The sequence below is a fragment of the Ricinus communis genome, chromosome 8, assembly GCF_019578655.1.
Source record: "Ricinus communis isolate WT05 ecotype wild-type chromosome 8, ASM1957865v1, whole genome shotgun sequence".
In the NCBI taxonomy this organism is placed as follows: Eukaryota; Viridiplantae; Streptophyta; class Magnoliopsida; order Malpighiales; family Euphorbiaceae; genus Ricinus; species Ricinus communis.
The window spans coordinates 15,665,045-15,684,788 of NC_063263.1; the positions used below are offsets into that span (position 1 = coordinate 15,665,045).

General features: G+C 28.9%; 2 protein-coding genes across 4 annotated transcripts; one reads left to right on the forward strand and one right to left on the reverse strand.

The window, feature by feature from the left end:
• The first annotated feature begins 1,963 nt into the window (after window positions 1–1,963).
• On the forward strand, window positions 1,964–4,566 carry LOC8273255 (pentatricopeptide repeat-containing protein At2g28050). 2 transcript variants are annotated; one of them, XM_048377720.1, is made up of 2 exons: window positions 1,964–2,101; window positions 2,487–4,566. In XM_048377720.1, coding segments are annotated over exons 1-2 (1,119 nt in total). In that variant the 5' UTR covers window positions 1,964–2,099; the 3' UTR covers window positions 3,604–4,566. The 2 variants fall into 2 exon arrangements, with proteins under 2 accessions (XP_048233677.1, XP_025015724.1); XM_025159956.2 differs by having other exon boundaries at window positions 1,974–4,566.
• Window positions 4,567–4,936: 370 nt separating this feature from the next.
• Window positions 4,937–10,457, reverse strand: LOC8273256 (P-loop NTPase domain-containing protein LPA1 homolog 1). 2 transcript variants are annotated; one of them, XM_002534162.4, is made up of 8 exons: window positions 10,135–10,457; window positions 9,888–10,040; window positions 8,177–8,439; window positions 7,594–7,675; window positions 7,032–7,457; window positions 6,210–6,947; window positions 5,910–6,020; window positions 4,937–5,605 (listed from the first exon to the last, which is right to left on the reverse strand). In XM_002534162.4, the coding sequence occupies exons 2-8, from the start codon at window positions 10,035–10,037 to the stop codon at window positions 5,225–5,227; spliced, it is 2,151 nt and encodes a 716-aa protein (XP_002534208.1). In that variant the 5' UTR covers window positions 10,038–10,040; window positions 10,135–10,457; the 3' UTR covers window positions 4,937–5,224. The 2 variants fall into 2 exon arrangements, with proteins under 2 accessions (XP_002534208.1, XP_048233676.1); XM_048377719.1 differs by lacking the exons at window positions 9,888–10,040; window positions 10,135–10,457 and adding an exon at window positions 8,549–9,408.
• Window positions 10,458–19,744: the final 9,287 nt, after the last annotated feature.

Consider the following 19,744-nt stretch of genomic DNA (forward strand, 5'->3'; position numbering starts at 1 on the left):
TCGAAGTCGACTGTCATTTCATTCAAGAAAAGATTCAAAAAGGAGAAATTGAAACTTCTTACGTCAAGAGTCAAGATCAATTGGTAGACATATTTACAAAAGCCTTGGACAAGCAAAGTCATAAGTACATTCTCAGCAAGATGGGTTCAATAAATCTATATGAACCCAGCTTGAGGGGGAGTGTTAAAGAAAATAAAAATAATGACATGGAAGGCATGGTCTCAAAGACTGCACAAGCTGGATTGCTTGTGCAGGCTTCTCATCACTGACCAAGGGCGAAAGGGAGCAACCTTCTCTGCAAAGCAGGAAAGGTCACTTCTACCTTTCCCCTCTCAGAAAATAGCCGTTGGACATATACAAGCATCAATATAAATTCTTCATTAGTTGTAAATAAACTTAGAATTGTAATATACTCATCACTGTTTTATCAATACAAGTTTATACAAATTTCTTCAAAAAAAGAAAATGGCAATGGTGGAGGAGAGGGAATCATTGTCTTTTTAACAAAGGAAAATTATGGTCAAATGGTGAGTTTGAGGTAGTGAGTGACTCAGCATTCTTTTGCTAACTCATAGTTTTATGTTATGTTAATAGTCTGCAGTGTCACATCAGTAAAAATCATCTGATAATTTCATTCAATAGTATATATAAAAAAGAATAATATAAGTATTGAAATAATTTTATAAATTTTAAAAGAATTGAATAAATTTATTAAAAACATAAAAGAAATAAGGATTTATTTAGTAATTAGGCTATGTCAAAATGGTGGAAACATTTCCCTAAAGAAAATGGAAACATGGGATGCATGTATTTATATGAAATCAATAATTAGTTGCCCATTTAAAATTGGAATATGATTATTTATAGCCATTCAATGAAAGTATGTTGCTTTGCTGAGAAATTGAGGTGTTATTATCCTTAAAATTAACAGCTGTATTTCATTTCATAGATATGTTCATCCTTTTTATAAACAGTTCACTAGTACTAATTCACAGTAATTTTTAGTTTTCAACCTTAAAACTGTCCTAAAGTGTTTGAATTTAGATGATATAAAATTATGATTTTTAGAATATATATGTAATTCATGCAAAATACATAATTTCTTTTCCTTTATAATATTTTTAATAATCTTTTCACAGAATTAAGAAATTAACTCAATATAATATGTAAAGGATATTATTGTTACCACTTTATCACAGTACTCACAAAATAGAAAGTCTTTTCTTTCTTCTTTTGTTTTCCTTTCTTTCTATTGCTATCACTTTATAAAAATAATAATAATTTTATATGTATTCTCTCCAATAGTAAGACTAAAAGAATAACATAAAATTATTTATTGTTATTCTAACAATCAACAAAGCAAATCTCATGTAAAAGTATTTATAAAAAAAAATACATTTAAATAATATATAGTATACTTCAAATAACAGATAATTAATTTCTAAAAAAATTTAAAAAATTACATTCCAAAAAGAATTTATTATTTAAATGTCCTTTGAAAGATCTTCTAGTGCCATATTTGGAGAGAATTAATTCTCTTTGACTTTTAGAATATTAAAACTTACATCAACTTTTTTATTCATAGTATAACATTTATAAAAGTGTAAAAATAATGATAAATATAGTTCTGTATTTCTGACTTATATAATAAATTAATTTTCTATATTTTAAAGTTTTAAGATATTCTAATAATATAATAAATTATATTTTATTAAAAAAAAGCCTGAAAATATGGTAAATTATTATTATTAAGAATTATATATTTTTATACATTTATCTTTATGTTCAAATAATATAAATTAATATAAAATATACGAGTAAATAATTATTTTTAAACTAAATATGAAAAGTTGATATAAAATAATAATTCTAATTTTTCATAGTTTCTATGATGACGTATTGTGTTGTGAATAATTAAAAGGTAATTTTCTCCTTGATTCTCAAAATATTTTTGTTAAATCAATGTTTTTATCACATCAAAAAGTATCTGCTCAGAACGATCAAAGCAAACATGTTCCTTAGAAGATTAACCAGTTATATTTAAAGAAGGCAATAAAAAAGTTGTTTCTATGAAATATGATTAATTCTATCAGATCGAGATGTATGTTTTAGATTTTTTTTTCTTTTTGTATTTTCTTTCATCCAAATTATTATCCTCCGTGTCACAATCCAATCATACAATCTGCCCAATTCAAGTTCTTCAATACAAAAATGTCAATCGAAAACTTTCTGAAAACCCTAAAAACTGTGAAAAGAACTCACCTTTCAAAACCCTATCAAGGAATTCCCTACTCCATTTCTAAGACCCTAATTTCCCCTTCTTCTACAGTTCTTTCAGATCTCAATCCAACAAAACTACAACAAATTCTATCAAACCCACTTCACAATCCATTAAAATGCTTATGTTTCTTCAATTTTATTGTAAAAAATCAATCTTTAATCTCATTTGAACCTGATCTTCAAGCCTATTTGACTCTAATCTCCAGGCTTTTAGAGGCGCGAAAGTTTTCTGATGCAGAGAATCTTTTAAAATCTGTGTCAATTGAGGATTATCACAGGTATCCATTTCCTCTTTTAGCTTCTACTATTGAGCATTGTTGTTGTTTGGAGCCAAAAGTTATAGCAAAGTTATTCAATTTAATGCTTAAGGTCTACTCTGATAATAAAAAGTTTGGTCAAGTTATTGAGACTTTTGATCACATGAAGAATAATGGAATTGAGATTGATGAGAGAACTTGTACTATGCATTTGCTTGCACTTAAGAGAAAAAACCAAATAAGGTCAAGTCTTGAGTTCTTTAATTTGATGATAAAATCCGGTGTTGAGGTTTCTGTCTATTCATTGACCATTGTGGTTGATGTGTTGTGTGAGACTGGAGAGATTAAGAGGTGTAGAGAATTGGTGCAGAAAATGGTGACCAGTGGAACTAAACCTAACATTGTAACATATAATGTAATGATAAATGCTTGTGCTAGAAGATGGAATTTCAATGAGTTAGCTTCTATATTGGATTTGATGAAAAAGGAAGGAGAGGCATTTAATGTTAATACATATAAAATTTTAGTTGATGGGTACACTAGCTTTGGCAAATTTCAAGAAGCTGAGAAATTGATTTTGGAGATGCATCATAGAGATATGAAAGCAGATACCCACATGTATAATCTGATATTAAATGGGTACTGTAAGCTAGGTTTAATAGATAGAGCATTTTCACTATTTGACAAGATGACCAGTAGAGGTGTTAGCTCAAATGTTGATACATTATGGGCACTAATAAATGGCATCTGCGATGCTGGAAAGATGGAGATCGCAATGGTTTATGTAAGTAAAATGCAGAGCAAAGGAATTGAGCTAGATCAGGTTATGTTCAATAAATTGATTGATGGATATTGCAACAAGGGAATGGTAGATGAAGCTTTTGAATTACAACTTCAGATGGAGATGAGAGGATTTGATGCTGATACATACAAGTGTTGCAAAATAGTAGGTGACCTATTGAAGCTAAAGCGATTTGAGGAAGCGAAGCAGTTGGTAAATATTATGGTTAGAAGGGGTGGAAGCCCTGAAAAGTTGACTACAATTGATGATGGAAACCTGGTTTAAAGTGGCATTAATGCTATTGAACATATGGTTGAAAAGATGAGACCAGAGATGATTAGGTTAAACTCTGCTGGGCCCATGATGCAGATAAAGGAACTTGGTGGAGATGGTGACTCTTTTGTTCCAACTTTCTGGCTGTTTCAGGGAATAGGTTCCAGGAGAAAGGAGCCTGTGTGAAGCTCAGAACATACTGATGATAGTGGAAAATAACTGTCCATGCTCATGTCAAGTTGTCACCTATGGAAAATTATGTGCTGGAAAGTAATATTCTCGTTGATGCATCTTGAGAAAGAGAGGAAGGATTCAATTATTTCATGAGATCTCTGTATATGAATAGGTGTAGCCCAAGCTGCTGATGCAGAAATGAAAAGGATTTAGGTTGTCGAGGGGAAGGAAATTCTGATGAAGCATTAAAGTACGTTGAGATTTTTGGAACTCCACTGACAGCCGCGCCATACTCTATAGTTTAGCTGATAATTCAGACGTTGTAAATGTTGAATCAGAACAGGCTCATTAAATTATTTTGGTCATCTTTTCAGCTCAATTACCTGAAAGTGCTGCTAAAACTCAGCTTGTGCATCCAAAATATAGATTTAGTACAGGAAACATGGTCAGATGAAGAATTTTACTGGGGGTGATTAGACTGAATTTTCTGGTCCAGAAGTGCATGCTACAAATGGAAGGTAGCAACTTCAAGTGAAAAGACAATAATGGCCACAAAAAATTCCCTCTTTAAGCTTGTGACTACACTTCCATACATGTGTTACATGTTTCAAAATGATTTCATTCTAAATGAGTCATCTATGTATTCTTCAAGTGACAGAAATGCATTCTGTTGCTAGAGATGCTTTAAGATCGAACAATGATCTGTATTCGTAATGACTAGTCTTTTAAAGTTGCGGCATGGTAAAATAGCCCTGCAATGTTGACAGGAGCATTAGGTATCTATTTTTTTTCTCACCTGTTTATTTCATTTTGATTTAAGAGGTAGGAGAGAGGTATGCTTAAAGATTTCTATAGATTATATTGCACATATAGATATGTCTTAAGGTAAAACATTCTTTTGCCTTAAAAAATTGTTAAATCCATACCCGGCAGTTCCGCAATGGATCATTGCCTTACCTCAGGGGAATCTGAAGATCTATCATAATGTTTTTCTTAAAGGCACAAAAGAGTAACACAGCTAAAAAACCTCTACTCAGTTCTGTCGATAATGCACATTAGCTTAGTTAGTATCCTTTTAGCTGAACATATAAATACATCCAATGTAACACGTCCTTGTGAAGTTTTCGTCAAATGCTTAGAATTATGGATTCAACGAGACTGCTATGTTAGATGCAGACGAAAACAATGACCCAACTGTTCATCATACTGGTTTATTTACATCTACTAAACTTTGCTGGCTCCCTACCAATCTATCTGTGCCATTAAATTTTGAAACCTCTCCACTTGCTTGATTTCTTACACCCAAAAAGAAACGAAAAATTAAACATACAAAATCAAGCCAATCCAAGTCGTGCAACTGCAATCACTATGGAAAAGGATGGATTGATCGCCAGATAACCCACAACTAACTACACGTTAAAGAACCGAGAAAAGCAGTAGTTAGCACAAAATCGTTCTACTATCTATGTGGAGCTCCAGAGAGAATGGGACCGGCAACTTCCGACCCATGTTTCCCAATGGCAGGAATGCTTAGGGAGCGTCTTCTCATTTTGCCACTGCCAGAGTTGGACATTCTCCTCCCACCTTTTTCCGCAAGCAGAGAAGAGTAAGCGCATAATGGCTCAGCCAGTGGCTCACTTCTAGTCCTCAGAAAGCGGTCTAGATTCTGCATGTACTTATCTCCTTTCAGAGGGCTTGACCGGCCGCCGGAAATAGGGGCCACCTTATCTTTGGACTCATCATCATCATCTGACCAATAGCCATTCTCCTGCACATCTTGCATTGCCAAATCATCGTACTCTTCATCAGATTTCGTAGACTCCTCATCAACTGAGCCAATCTGTTCAATAGGAATTAAAAGAGCTTATAAAAGAATTAAGCTTAAGCTCTCAGCTATATTTGATTTTGTAGAGTTAAAACGCATATATTACATTCATAAACCAGAAAAATAACTTTGTTGTCCTAAATAGCTTTTCAACCAAAATAGACCTAAATATGGATCTTTATAAAGTTCATGCACTTTATTATATTTTTCTTTGGGAAGATGGCCAGCTGTATACAACAAAACTCCAGATAGTTTCAGCAATGAACTCTCAGATTCTGAGATGACCCAATGAGCTACTTAATAAAACATTGACTCGTACCTCTTCATGCACGTGTTGATCTCCATCATCACTAAAATCTTCATCACTGTCCACCTCTGGTGGGTCGTCAACTTCTTCATCACTGCCATGCACTGACTGTTCCTCCTTCAGCTGTAAAAGTGAAGACAAAATCAGCATTTAATAAAATCTATAGAATTTAATCTTAATGCAAATAAAGACAACTATACTACTAATTTCTCTCTAATTTCATTCTATATTCTCTTAAATGTAACCGGCCACCTTTTCTGAGACCCAGAAAAACATCTTCAGGCAATAATGATAGATTGTATTCACAAGTACCTCTTTGGAAGGTCCATCAGACATCCGAGGTGAACTACAACAAGAAGAGTGATATTTACTTCCAGTATCAGTCCAATCAGCCCTTGATTCATCAACACTTCCAGCATGACTTGTGCCACCATCGCTTGGCCAAGCACTGATCCCAAAATGCCCAAACTGGAGATTAACTGGTTCAGCCTTACCGATCTGCAATGGACCATACATAGGGATCCCTATACAATTGTCAATTCCATAGCCCAATACAGGCTTTCCACTACTATCCACAGTATCAACAGGCCAAGCCTTTGCCACAGACCCGTCAGTATTAACAAGAGCCATCAGATGCCTAAAAGAACCTTTCCTCTGGATAAGCTGAAACATTCCTTTGGAGCTCAATGAATTGGCAGCACATTGGTTCCTATACTCCTCATCAACAACAGCAACAGTGTGTGTGGTAGGATCATAAAGTGGCTCCCCTGTCTCACGCCTGCGAAGACAGCTGAAAACTGTTGCATGAATGGCTGCCACACTCTTGTCAACATTCGTGTTGTTAATTTTGGGGACTAGATGTTTATCAGCCCGTTTGCAAAGATAATCTTGAATCGTTCTGATGTTTCTTATATACTTTACATATTTATTTTTAGCCGGATCTAATGTCATATACTTTGCACGAACAGCAAATCGTTCCAAGTGTTTGTCTTCATTAGTGATATATATCATGAATGGTATGATTGAAGGATGTTTCTTCATAAGCCCCATCTGCATATAAGGATAAGATTAAGAAAATACTTCCTAAAAGGAAGACATCTAAGAAAAAAATGAATGCTCAAGGAATTCACTTACCACAAAATTAAGGCTCAAGTGAACACCCTCAACAACCACTGATTCTTTCCTCTCTTCCCACGCAGTGATTAGACGATGAAGACTGTCAATCACCATCTCGCTTTGTGCCTTAAATCCTTCAACTGCCATTTGTTTAGGACTAATCAATTCGGTAATACTGGAACCCATATCTGGGGCCTGACTGTCAGCTTTCACCATAGTAGAACCATCATACTCTTCATCCTTATGTCGTGCATTTGGAATGCTAGCCAACTTTTTTGCTTTCTTTTTAGCTTTCGCTTCAGCAACTGCCACAGGATCCAAATACTCCCCTGCATGGTATGTTGAAGCCCAGAGCAGAGGATTCTGCTTCTCATCAACAAAGCTCCTCATCATGTGCCGAATTGAATCAGTAGATATTACTGTTGTAATTCCTAACCTGCTACCCTGCATGAAATATGGCAAACACTCTACATTATGCAAATAAATGGAGGCATAAACTTAATTTTGAGGACAAAAATCATAAACCCTCCAAGTCTCAACTTCAATACAAGAATACCGCTTGCAGTGAAGGATATCATACCAGCAAGGCAGACAAAGTAGATTTGCCACAACCACTAGTTCCACACAACAGCACAGTTACAGATTCCTTCCTTTCTCTGATTCTGCCACACAAACAAAGTATCTCATAGAACAGAGAATTCAGAAAAGATAAATAACATGAAATGGGTAAGAAGAAAACCAAAGAGGAACAGACAAAACAGACTATCAGAATAAAATAATTAATTACACAATTATATCATCACTACTAATTGCTGTCTGTGTGCATACTGACAATAAATCATTCCCCAACTTAGGGTTCCAAACCCGTAAAAGTTTTGTGCCTTCATGTCCTGCAATGCTAAAGGGATTCTGCAAGCTAAGCCTTCGTACTACACTCCTAAACAAAACTCAAGAAGCCATTAAACCCTTAAAACGAATTGATTACCTAAGCCATTAAGACTTGTAATAGTGCACATGCAGCAACAATTGTCCTAGAAAATCTCCATGAAGACAGAATCAAATACACTATGCAAACCCAAGCACACCAAGAATCACTAGTGTAGTTGTTGCCCAACTGTAAATGAAAATAAAATTAAGAAAAGGTACAAGATTTTTCTCTTTACCTGCATGCCAAAACCAAGTCTGCCCTCTGGTTAGGACCCACATACTTGTATTCGGTGAGAGATTCACAAACAACATTTAAGAAGGCTTCTCTTCTAACAATTACAGTTGTACGCCTTTTGTACAACTCAAATGGTAAAGACTTGGTACTGAATTCCTTCCACTCATTTCCTTTAGAAATATCAACTCCAGTCACCTCCAGTTTTGGAAGTAGGGCATCGCTTGAAGATTCACTTCTCATCAGTTCAAAAACCCTTTGGCTAATCTGAAAAGGAAAGAAAGAGGATACTCAGTAAAAAAGACATGGCCATCGGCTAGTCAACAGCAGTATCAAGTAACGAAAATAGATTACCAAAACTAAAAAAGAAATTCACCTGACAGAACAGCATATCACAACACATGGAACATTAATTTCCAATAAGTGATACTGATTTCTGAATGAAATCTTTCGCTTCTTTTGTTCTATGTACACTCTTTCTATTAATTCTCTTTTCCCTTTTTTCTTTTCTAGCATTTAAGGAACTCTGGAGAATTAGCCAGCAGAAAGATAATCCGAGCAAAGAGAAAGCTATACCAGTTGAAAAAAAAAAGTGACTTCCCATTTTCATTTCACATAGGAAGTAATCTTTTGGATGTTCAAAAACTAAAAAAAAAAAAAAGGGTGAAAGCATACAGCAGAACTGCATAGACACTAACTCATTAGTCTACCCACAATCTCTAACTGTCAACAGCCATTACCAATAGCTATAATTTAAACACACACACACCACCAACTGCACCTCCCACCCCACCAAAAAAAAAAGAAGAAAAACCAAACCCCCTTTCTGTGTACTTCTCTCTCCCATCAAGCTATAAATAAGAGAATATGAGGTCTAAATATCCAAAAAAAATTTATAATCTAGCTAAATGAAAGAAAAGTACATTTTTTTCCCCAAAGAAATTCCACAATGAAATAGCGGAGTCTTTCAGTGTTGCAACGAAACTGTGCAATTTATTTTCCCTCAAAAACATGTTTCCTTAAAAAAATTGTTCAGCGAAACAAACAGAGCCTTAAGATTAGAGATACATAAAATGGAAGACCAATCATGCCAGCATATGACTTTTAGATTTCTCTCGTAGAATTAAAAAAGAAAATAGGACCAGAAAAAGAAAATAAAATTATCCCTAAAGCAGCATAAAACACATTAGTCAAATCTAAAAATGCTTTTAACATTTCAAACAATTGTAGTTACCAGATCCCTTTCAAGTAAAAGAGGTAATAAAATAAAACAAAATAAAATGAATGCAGTAAATGTATGAAAGCATCAGATCAACCATGCCATTTATGTATTTAATTATGAAAATTCAAAGACTTAGCAATGCCATCAATGTGTGAATTACATAATACAATCTAGTTCAAATGGTTTAACCAAATTTTTAAAGCACTCTAAGATAAAATGAGGTCGTTCTTATCAAGAAAAACTACACTGAGAAAAATGGAAAAAAAAAAATTAACTTTGTAAGAAAAAAAAATGAATCGATAATTAATTAAGACAAGGCTTTTAGTGATTAAGAAAAATATATGAGAAGCTGAAATTCAAGACTTCCAGAGAGCAGATCGAACAACAAAATAACATTCTAAAAGTAATAATTATAACATCATAATTATCAGAGATCAGAGATTATAGGTAACGTATCTATAAACTTGAATATTATAAAAATGTATTATTATACCTTAAAAGCGTGACGCGCTTTACATCCCATGAGTTGCAGAGTACTTTGCAAAACAGGACGCGTGTATCTAAATGACTCTTTCCCTTTCTCCTCTGCATCCACCACTACTATGTACAGCAGCTTCGCCACCTCTGTCGTCGTCGTCGCCATTTTCTGCAATCAACAACACCATGAATATATCAGATTGATGCAATGCGAGTAGATTATATGCATATATAAATACGTAAGAGAGAGATTGAATTGAAACCTCAATATGTACAGAATCGGAAGGAAAAATAAAAAGCGAGAGCACAGGGATGAATCAAACGGTTAGGAATTTATAAGAGTTGAGATCCGCCATTTGAAGAACATGGAGTTTACAGCAAATACAAGATCTCGCCATTTCTCTTCTCTATTGTGTCACCTGTCCTCCACGCATCGCACGAACAAAGCCTCCACGAGTCTCTTTAATACTAACTTTCTCGCCCAAAACAAAAAAAACAAACAAAAACGAGACAAAAATCGATTTCTCTAATAAAATAAATTAAACTGACGGATTTGGACTTTGATTTTCGTGAAAATTGCCGAAGATGGGATTTTGCAGCTCTGATATTTATAGCGAGAAGAAGTGGGCCCAGACGCGGATATCAACGAGGGGTAAGATGGGTAATTATACTAGGAAATAAGGGTAATATGTAAGGGTAAGGATTTTTAGTTAGATTAGGCGACGAATAGGTCTTCTTCTTCTTTGGTTATTGAACAGAAACATTTTTGGGAAAAAAAAAAAACATAGACATTGAAAACGACTCTTACCATTGACTTTTTTTATTTCTGTGATCCTGTTTTTTTTTTTTTTTTTTTTTAAGATATCTTAACACGCAGGTTAAAGCCTAAAATATTGAATTAATTCTTTTTATCGAAATTACAGGGAAATCAATATTACTTCTATTAAGTAGTCCACCAATTATTGATTTAATATTTATATATATATATTACTAAACTCATAAATATAATAAAAAAAATTAGTATATTTGATGAAATAAAAAATGTAAATTTAATAATAAAATATCTATAGAAGTGGCAGTTAGAATATTTTTTCAAGAGAAATAATTAATAAGTGAAAATAAATAAATAAATAAAAGAGAATTTTATAAAAGTATTAGGCTCTTTATTTACTGAGAATATAATAGAACATCACAATACATCAACTTAACCATAGAAACAATTAAAAATGGATTCATGGATTCAGAGAAATAAAGAAAATGAAATAAGGGGAAGAAGTATTATGTGATTGTCTAATTGGTGGGTTTGAGTTGGAGTAAGGTGGGGGCGAAAAACCATCACAAAGTTTTCAAATTATTTTCATATGCGATTGCTCAACTTTCTAACCCTTTAATTAGCAGAAAATAATTGTCGAAAATATATATTTTTCTTAAAATATATATATATTTCCTATATTGTTCTTATGTTTGATACATTAGTCAATAAAATATTATTTTTTTAATTAAAACATCGCTTTTAAGGAAAATGACTTGCTCTTTTTAAAAGGAAAAATCACTTTTGAAATTTTACAAACTTATAAATAATAAAGCAACTTGTATAAAAATTATCTAAATATGTATCAATTATAAAACTCACTAAGGGTTATTTGCTTGTTGTCATATATATATATATATATATATATATATAGAGAGAGAGAGAGTTAATTTAGAACTTTCTGATATAATCTTTACATGTTTTAAAATATTTAAAAAAAAGTTTAATGCAGCTATATATGAAAAGTTTAAATTTTAAATTTTAATTAAATTATAAGAGACTTTTAACATTTCATTTATATATTTTTTGATAAAAATTATATTATTTTTTTATAATTTTGTACTTAATTTAAATTTACTATATAATTTTGATGACTTATAGACATTCAATAGTGTTTTCATTATTTAAAAAAGAAAGAAATAACTTGCTCAAAAATAAAATATATTTTTCAAAAAATATTTCCGAAAAAGATATCCCTATAGTCTTCCGAGGCGAAGCTTTCTTTTATTTTTTTTTTTGCGAAACAAGCGGAGCCCAAAACCATACAATAAGAATCTTTCGATTCCATGGAAAACAAGCGGCAAAGCTTGTGACTACATTTTTGTTAGTACTAAATGGTAATGCTTTTATGCTTTCACATGACTTGATTAACATCATTCTATATAATTCCAAAATGTACCCTCAACATTGCCAATGTGTACATATTTTTCTTAAAGTTCTATACACTCAAACTTTTTGAGGTCGAAACTTTATTTTCACTAATTATTAATAATATTAAATGTTATAGCAGACCATATTTTAAAGTGTCGAGTTTATTAGGGTTTTAAAATTCTTCAATTTTATTAAAAATTTAGTTTTATATTTATAAATAATTAATAATTATATTCATGCTAAAGTATTTTAACTATAGAAAACTGGTTAAAATAAATTATTAATATAATTAGTGTTTAACAGAAGAAATCACGCATACAAATATTGATTATCTATTAAGAAAAATAACGAAATGAAGAATGCAAATGAAAAGAAAATAATAAAATTGTAAAATTACTTTTTATTAGTGATAAAAACACACATATTATTAACTAAGAAGAAAGATTTTAATAATGGCTTCAACCACGAATTAAAAAAATTGAAAAAAGAAATAACATTGAACTTATGTTTGTTTGAAAGATTGAAAAAGACTTTTTTTATATATTACACTTTTCTTTGGACGTTTTATATATTACACTTAGATTTTACTATTTTTAAAATTTAATTTTTTTTCACTTTTTATTCTTAGCTTAAGAAAGAGGAGAAGAAAAATAATGAGAGGGCATGCACGTAATTAGAACATGAGATATGGGCATTCTCATAACAGCCATCTTTCGAAAATATACTTGATCTCGCACGTTCAAACGTGAATCCTTTAACGAGTCTGACACATTATTAGCTCGGAAAATCACTATGAACTAAAAGATAATGAATAAATAAAAGTGTAAATAAAAACAAAAAGAAAAATCTTCCAGAAATAAAACAGAGAGAAAAAGAAAAAGGGAAAGATCAAAGGAGGACACGGCTTTGGCACGCGCATCGAGAAGTTATCTACCGCGAAATCAGCGGTGCAAAATTAATTATTATTTTATTTTATTTAAATATAGTTAAAAGTCAAATTAATAAATAAAATTGTAATCTAATTTTATACTTTTCAAGTATTAAAATAATTTAATATTAATATTTAAAAATTTAAATAAAATTTTCATCTTTAGCATAATTTAGTTTTAATATTTATTAAAAATAATATAATATAATAAATATTTCTAACTATAAATTTATATTTATTGCAGTTGCTTCAAATGATAATGTGGCCTTAGAGGACAAGTGTTTCTAAAATATTAAAAAGTTTTAAAACTAAATTATATTAGAAATTAAAGTAAGTATAATAATAATTAATTATTTTTGAAATATTAAAAATAATTATACTAAATTTAGTTATTACTCTTATAATAATTAGTAATTTCATTCTAAAAAATAAACAAATTTTATGTTCGATAAAAGATCATTTGACTTTATGACTTTAAGTACATTAAATTAGTAATATTATATATATATAATATTAATTTTTAAATAGAATTTTTGATATTAATTTTTAAATAGAATTTTTGATATATATATCAAATTTCTATTTTGACACATAAAATTTAAGTTTATGTGTAATTTTATAATTTTTATATTAATTTATTGATTAATAAGTCAAGTTCCTAATTAAATACCTGACTCTAGTTATAAAAATAGGATATTAATCTTATAAAATATTATATTAATAAATAAATAGTTTGCTAATTAGATAATAATACTAATTCATCCTCTAAAATTACTTATTAATTATATTCTAATATATTATTAACTAATAAATTAAATTTTAATTGAATAATAATTTTAATTTATCAAAATTTTATATTTTTAATATTATATTGAATAATAAATAAACTTTTTAATTATATAATAAGTTTTTAATTCTAAAAATAATAATATCAATTATATTGATAGTATTAATTCATATAATACTAGAATTAATTAATAAATATTTTATATTATTGTATTAATCTCAAACATTCATCAAAAGCTGTATATTTAAAAGTAATCAATTATCCATTTAGAAAATTAATACTTTATATCTAATCAGCTATAATAATTTTAAATTAATAAAAAAATTAAATATAGTACCATGAATAAAAAAATTATATTCTCTCTTTTTAAAAAAAATATATATAATGAAGACAATTTTTTTCCTATATTTACATTTTATTACAAAAATAATATAAACAACATATGATACTTTTAGTATCTACATTTTACAAATAAACAAGTATAGATTTATAAAGACAAATTCAATTATATTTTTAACTTATTCGATAAAATGTAATATATATATCTTATAGAAAAAGAAAAGACAATCATTTGATGTTTATATTCAACATATAAAAAATAACAATTAACAATATATTTATCAAACACTTAATTATATTAGCTATCAGTACTAACTATAAACCATCAACTACTAGTAATATATTAAGTCTCATTTTCATATTTTATCAGTAATAGAATAATTTCTCTTATAGTCATAAATATGATATAAGTATTTTTTAATAATAATAATAATATAAAATCTAATAACTTACGATCATCTTACAATTAACATAAAAAAATTTAATAAATCTTTTTAAATATTAATAAATAGTTGTAATATATAAATATTTTAAAAAAGTTAAACTATGCATCAAGATGCTATGATCCATTGATATAAATTTTAGCAAAATCAAAGGTAAGGAGAAAAAGAAAGTAAAAGAAGCTCCAATTTGATAGAAACCTTCGTTTTCCAAGAAAGAAAAAACGCAAAAGCAAAAGGAATAAGTACTGTTTGATGGAGCTTCTTCGGAAAATAAAATTAACAAACAAATTTCTTAAGAAATAATTAAAAAAAAAAAAGTAGAAAACAAAAGAAAGAAATTGGTGAGAAAAAAAGAATATGTTCTGTTTGACGTTTTATTCCTTTTATGTTCTTTAGCCCCGTTGTATAGTTTTATAAACAACTCTAACCATTAAAGAAATATTAATTGGAATAATTCACATAAAATTTGTGTTTATATTAGAAAAATATACTGTCTTTATGGAACTCGCTATTGCCAAACTCAATTTGCAATGTTTTCTGGCTTAAAAGAGAATTTTGTCTATTTCTATTTTCTAATTATTTTATAAAAATATTTTTTTTATATTTCTAAAATTTCATAAATTATTAAATGGATTTTTTTTATTTTCTATTTGAATAATATTTTAAATATAAAAATAAATAGAATTAAAACTCATTGTTTTGGTTTAAAAATAAATTATTTTCTTATATAAAAAATATATTAAATTTTTTTCAAATCTAGTTATAATTTTGAAAACACGAATTTTTTTTTATTTTTATGTTAAAAGAATAATACAAGTAAATATTTTTATTTAAAAAATTGATATAATTTTCTATAAGTAAATATATCATAAATGTTCTTGACTTTTTAAGAAATTGAAAAAAAAAATTATTATTTAGTAATTTTTATAAATTATTTTTAAAAAATCAACATGCCTGTTTCTTAGGAAAAAACAACAAAGTTTTATAAAAATCAGGTTTGGCCACCGCCACATCGCCGAACAGAATTTTAAAAATTCAGTATTAGATGAGCTAAAATCTAATTATATAAATAATATAAATGGCCAGTTTTTAAAAAAAAATTTAAAAATATAATGAAAAGAATTCAGTAAATATTAAAATGTAAAATGAAACAAATACATCATGACAAAATAAAATATAAAAACTCAAAAATAAATGCCAAAAGCTATCCATCTTATGACTTAAAATAATGAATTAAAAATAAATCAAATCTAAAATGCCTATAATCTGAACACACTGAATGTGACTGTTTCCTTAAAGATTATATATTTAATTTGTTATGTATTTCTAATTTATTAAAAAATATGAAAATAAGAAAGAAAACTAAAATGAATTTGAATATGTTCCAACATGATTTGATCAAATGAACAATATCAAAAGGCAAAACAGGCAAAGGCCCACTAAAATTCGGGCTTCCTCATCTAAAATCAGGCACCATTCGATTTGCGGCTCCCTTTTGTTTATTTATTTATTGAAGTTTAATTTTACACTAATTCTTTTGTTGAATAAATGATTAATGTAAAAGAAAAAAAAAGAAGTATCCACAACCTTTTTGTAAAGCAAAAATTCCCAATTGGTGAATTTTAGGAAGAAAAGAATTCCAATTGGTGGTGGTGATGATGATAATGCAATACTATTTTATATCATAGACGTAAAGTAAATTACATTTTATGATAATTAGCGGCGGGAATAGGGACCTTTCCATTCTTTGTTATCTCCATAATAGGCAACCAACTTTTCTTTTATTCTACTATGTTATTGTGTGTCATTATCTATTATAATTTCCCTTTCTTTTTATTTAAAATCATTAATTTACATCTTGATTAAAAATGGACCATTTCATTTTGCATTTTATTTTTAAAAATTAAACGGTTTATTTTTAGAAGAATATGCATTCAAAATATACAGATGACCTCATATGTTAAACTAGAATTAGTCCGCTTTATCAATCAAATAATTACATCCTTCATATATCTCTTAAGGAAATTATTTGACGATTTTATATTCCTTAGTTTGTGTTTCTTCTCATATTTTAGCAAACTAACAAATTATTTAAATATCCGGCTGCATTAAAACTTTTGAGAAAGTATTTTGCCACCTATAAGTTTCTTACCCGATACATAGATGTTAAACTAGAATTTGTCTGCCTTATCAATCAAATATTGACACCATTGATGTATCTATTAAGGAAATTATTTGAGGATTTCTTCTCATATTTTAGCAGACTAACAAATTGTTTGCTTTAAATTTTGTTTCATAAGTTATGTTTCGTACTATATTATTTGATATCAATGTAAATTCAGTTGTTAAAATAAAATAATAATTTTTGTAATAATTTAAAAAAAATAAGAGAATTTGAAATTTGTACTTAATATTTATATGGATAAAATGCTCAAATGGTATTAAAATTGCCACTTATATTCTACCGGTATTAATTTTTTTAATTTATTTTCTTTTAGTATCCATTATTTACTTTTTAATTGATGATATTGATTAGAATTCCAATGATTTTTATTAATATAGTGACAATATTGTTAAACATGATACTAATTAATATATCACTTGCTGGCTGCACTCTTTAAACATAATCAACAAAGAGAATACTAGAAGAAGTAAATAATCCTAAGATTTACCATTTACAATTGGTGAAATCCACTTTGCGGACTATATTTAAAAAGTGAAGTTGGTAAGTGATATATTAATTAATGTCGTATTTAGGTGGATTATCGACTGCTACATTAGTAAAAAAATCATCAAAATTTTAATAGGTTTCAATTGAAAACAAATTTAATAGATATGATATTAAAATAAAAAATTTATACTATTTAAATATAAGTGATAAAATTTTAGTATCATCCAAACAATTTACCCGTAAAAATGAAGAGAAAGTGAGAGAGTTGGGACCTGAAATTAAAATGAAGGCAGTAGAGTACCCCATCATACAATAAAATGGAGTGCCTAAATGATAGCAGCGTGCTTCTGCATTATAGACACAAGCTACATGTGTGTTTGAACTTTTAACATGTTGTATAATGTCCTAAATTTTAAAAAAAAAACCAGGTTGCATCCTAGAGGCACAAATGAGTTGCTCGCCCAATGCTCTGTTGAGGTTGCTTGTCTATAGTAAAAAAGTGATATTTGGTGTGGCTCTTGGCTAGAGTTCATTATTTAGTTTGAGATTTTACGATCCCGATTTCCGCTCTAAAAATTTTCTTATATATATATATATTTTAAAATGTTTTTTTAGCGATGTTATATTCAATATAATAGTTAATTTATTTCTATTAAAAATATAGCAAAAAATATATACCGCAATGAATTTATATTTCATCTAGAAAGGTCTAACTAGTACTCCAAGGTGAAAAAGAAAAAGAAAAAGACCTTGATACAATTTATGCTAAAGAAAAATCATATTCTATATGGAAAAGGTATTTGTATAGTCATTTTCAAGTTTCGTTTGCGCCATGAATTCGGCTGACCTGACCCATGTCAGAATCACCATCCGACAGAAATGCTTGTCGCCATCATAAATTAGAACATTGACAAGGGGACGCTGAGATGGAATCATGAATATATAGGGACCAATAATACATGATTGATTTTCAGCTTTCAAAGATAAAACCGTGACTGGTAAATCTTGTTTTTACTGAATTACATGTAAGTTTAACTCTTATGTTTGAAGTTCTCTTTTTTTTTTTTTTTTTTTTTTTTTTTTTTTTTATAGAAAGGGAAGAAAATAAGAAAGGAAATAAAGATTATTTTCCTTCATTTATTGCCTTTACTCTTGTTTGGATGGATGGAAAATAAAAGAGGGAATCCTTCTTTTTTTTTTTTTTTCCACTCTCTTTTCTTTATCTTTTATTTTATTTCTTTCCAAGTTTTCTCTCTTTTTTAAATACAAAAGAGTTATTCTCCTCTCTTATTTTCTTTCTTTATTTTCTTTTCCTCTTATTTTTCTCCAATCCAAATAAAGGGTAAGTTTCATTTATATTTTATAATATGAATTCAAGACTAATTTAAGGATTTTCATATTTCTAAATCTTCAAAATGAATATTGTGCCAACTTTAAGTGGGTTATTCTGTTTTTTATATTATTAGGTGAGAATAACTTAAACTGCAAAAGCAAATATTATGCTTAGCCGGTCTATTTTCATGAGAATATTTAAAATATTTCGATAGGAAAAATTAGTGAAAATATTTAGTAGCCAAATTATATTTTAATAATCACATCAAAAGTTACTATAAAATTGAACTATACTTATTTTACCTTTTTTTAAAAAGAAATTTGATGAGACCTTAATCTCGTCGTCTATTCTAACTTTATTTTACTATCAGCTTAAGACATTAACATAGTAAAGATTAATACAATCAATTAAATTTATATGATCAATAATTCAATCAATTATTTTTGAGATCCAAATGGTAAAAGTGTTTACTTTTAGTAGATAGAGGAGATCTTCAGTCCAAGTCATCATTCTTATGCTAAATAGTTTTCATCTTTATGATAAATGTAATAATCACTATCTCGAGGTCTTGAGTCAAAGTCATCATTTCTATTCTAAATAGTTTTTGTTTTTATGATAAATGTAAGAATGACTACCTCTTACACATTGGGATAACAACATAATTAAATCAATTCAATAATAATTTCAAATTTAAAATTCCTATTTGCATCAATTAAATTGATATTAATAATATTTCCAAATTTAAAATATGATGCAAAAGCAATGCAATAATAATTCAAAATTTTAGAAGTCCTATTCGCATCAATTAAATGGATTCAATAATAACAGTTCCTAATTAAAATTTTCTATTTGTATAATTTTTATACTAGGAATAGAGACCAACTTACACAAGTCTTTTTTAAATTAGAGTTGCCTCAGTAGACCGGCGGCAAGGTCACTGTGGTACAAAAATAATAAGACTTAAGACTGTGAGATGATAAGGAAATTTTCTTGAATTTGGTGAATCTGTTTTTATTTGAATTTTCAAGTTGTTGTTGGTGAATGGTGATGGCCTTGGCAAGTTGGAAGATGGGGCAGCATGCCATTGCCTACTGCTTTTCTTGCATATTCTTGAAAAACCAACATTTATGTATAGATATTGGAGGATCCCTTTGGGAAATAAGAAAGCTCCTTTGACATCTATTCATCGT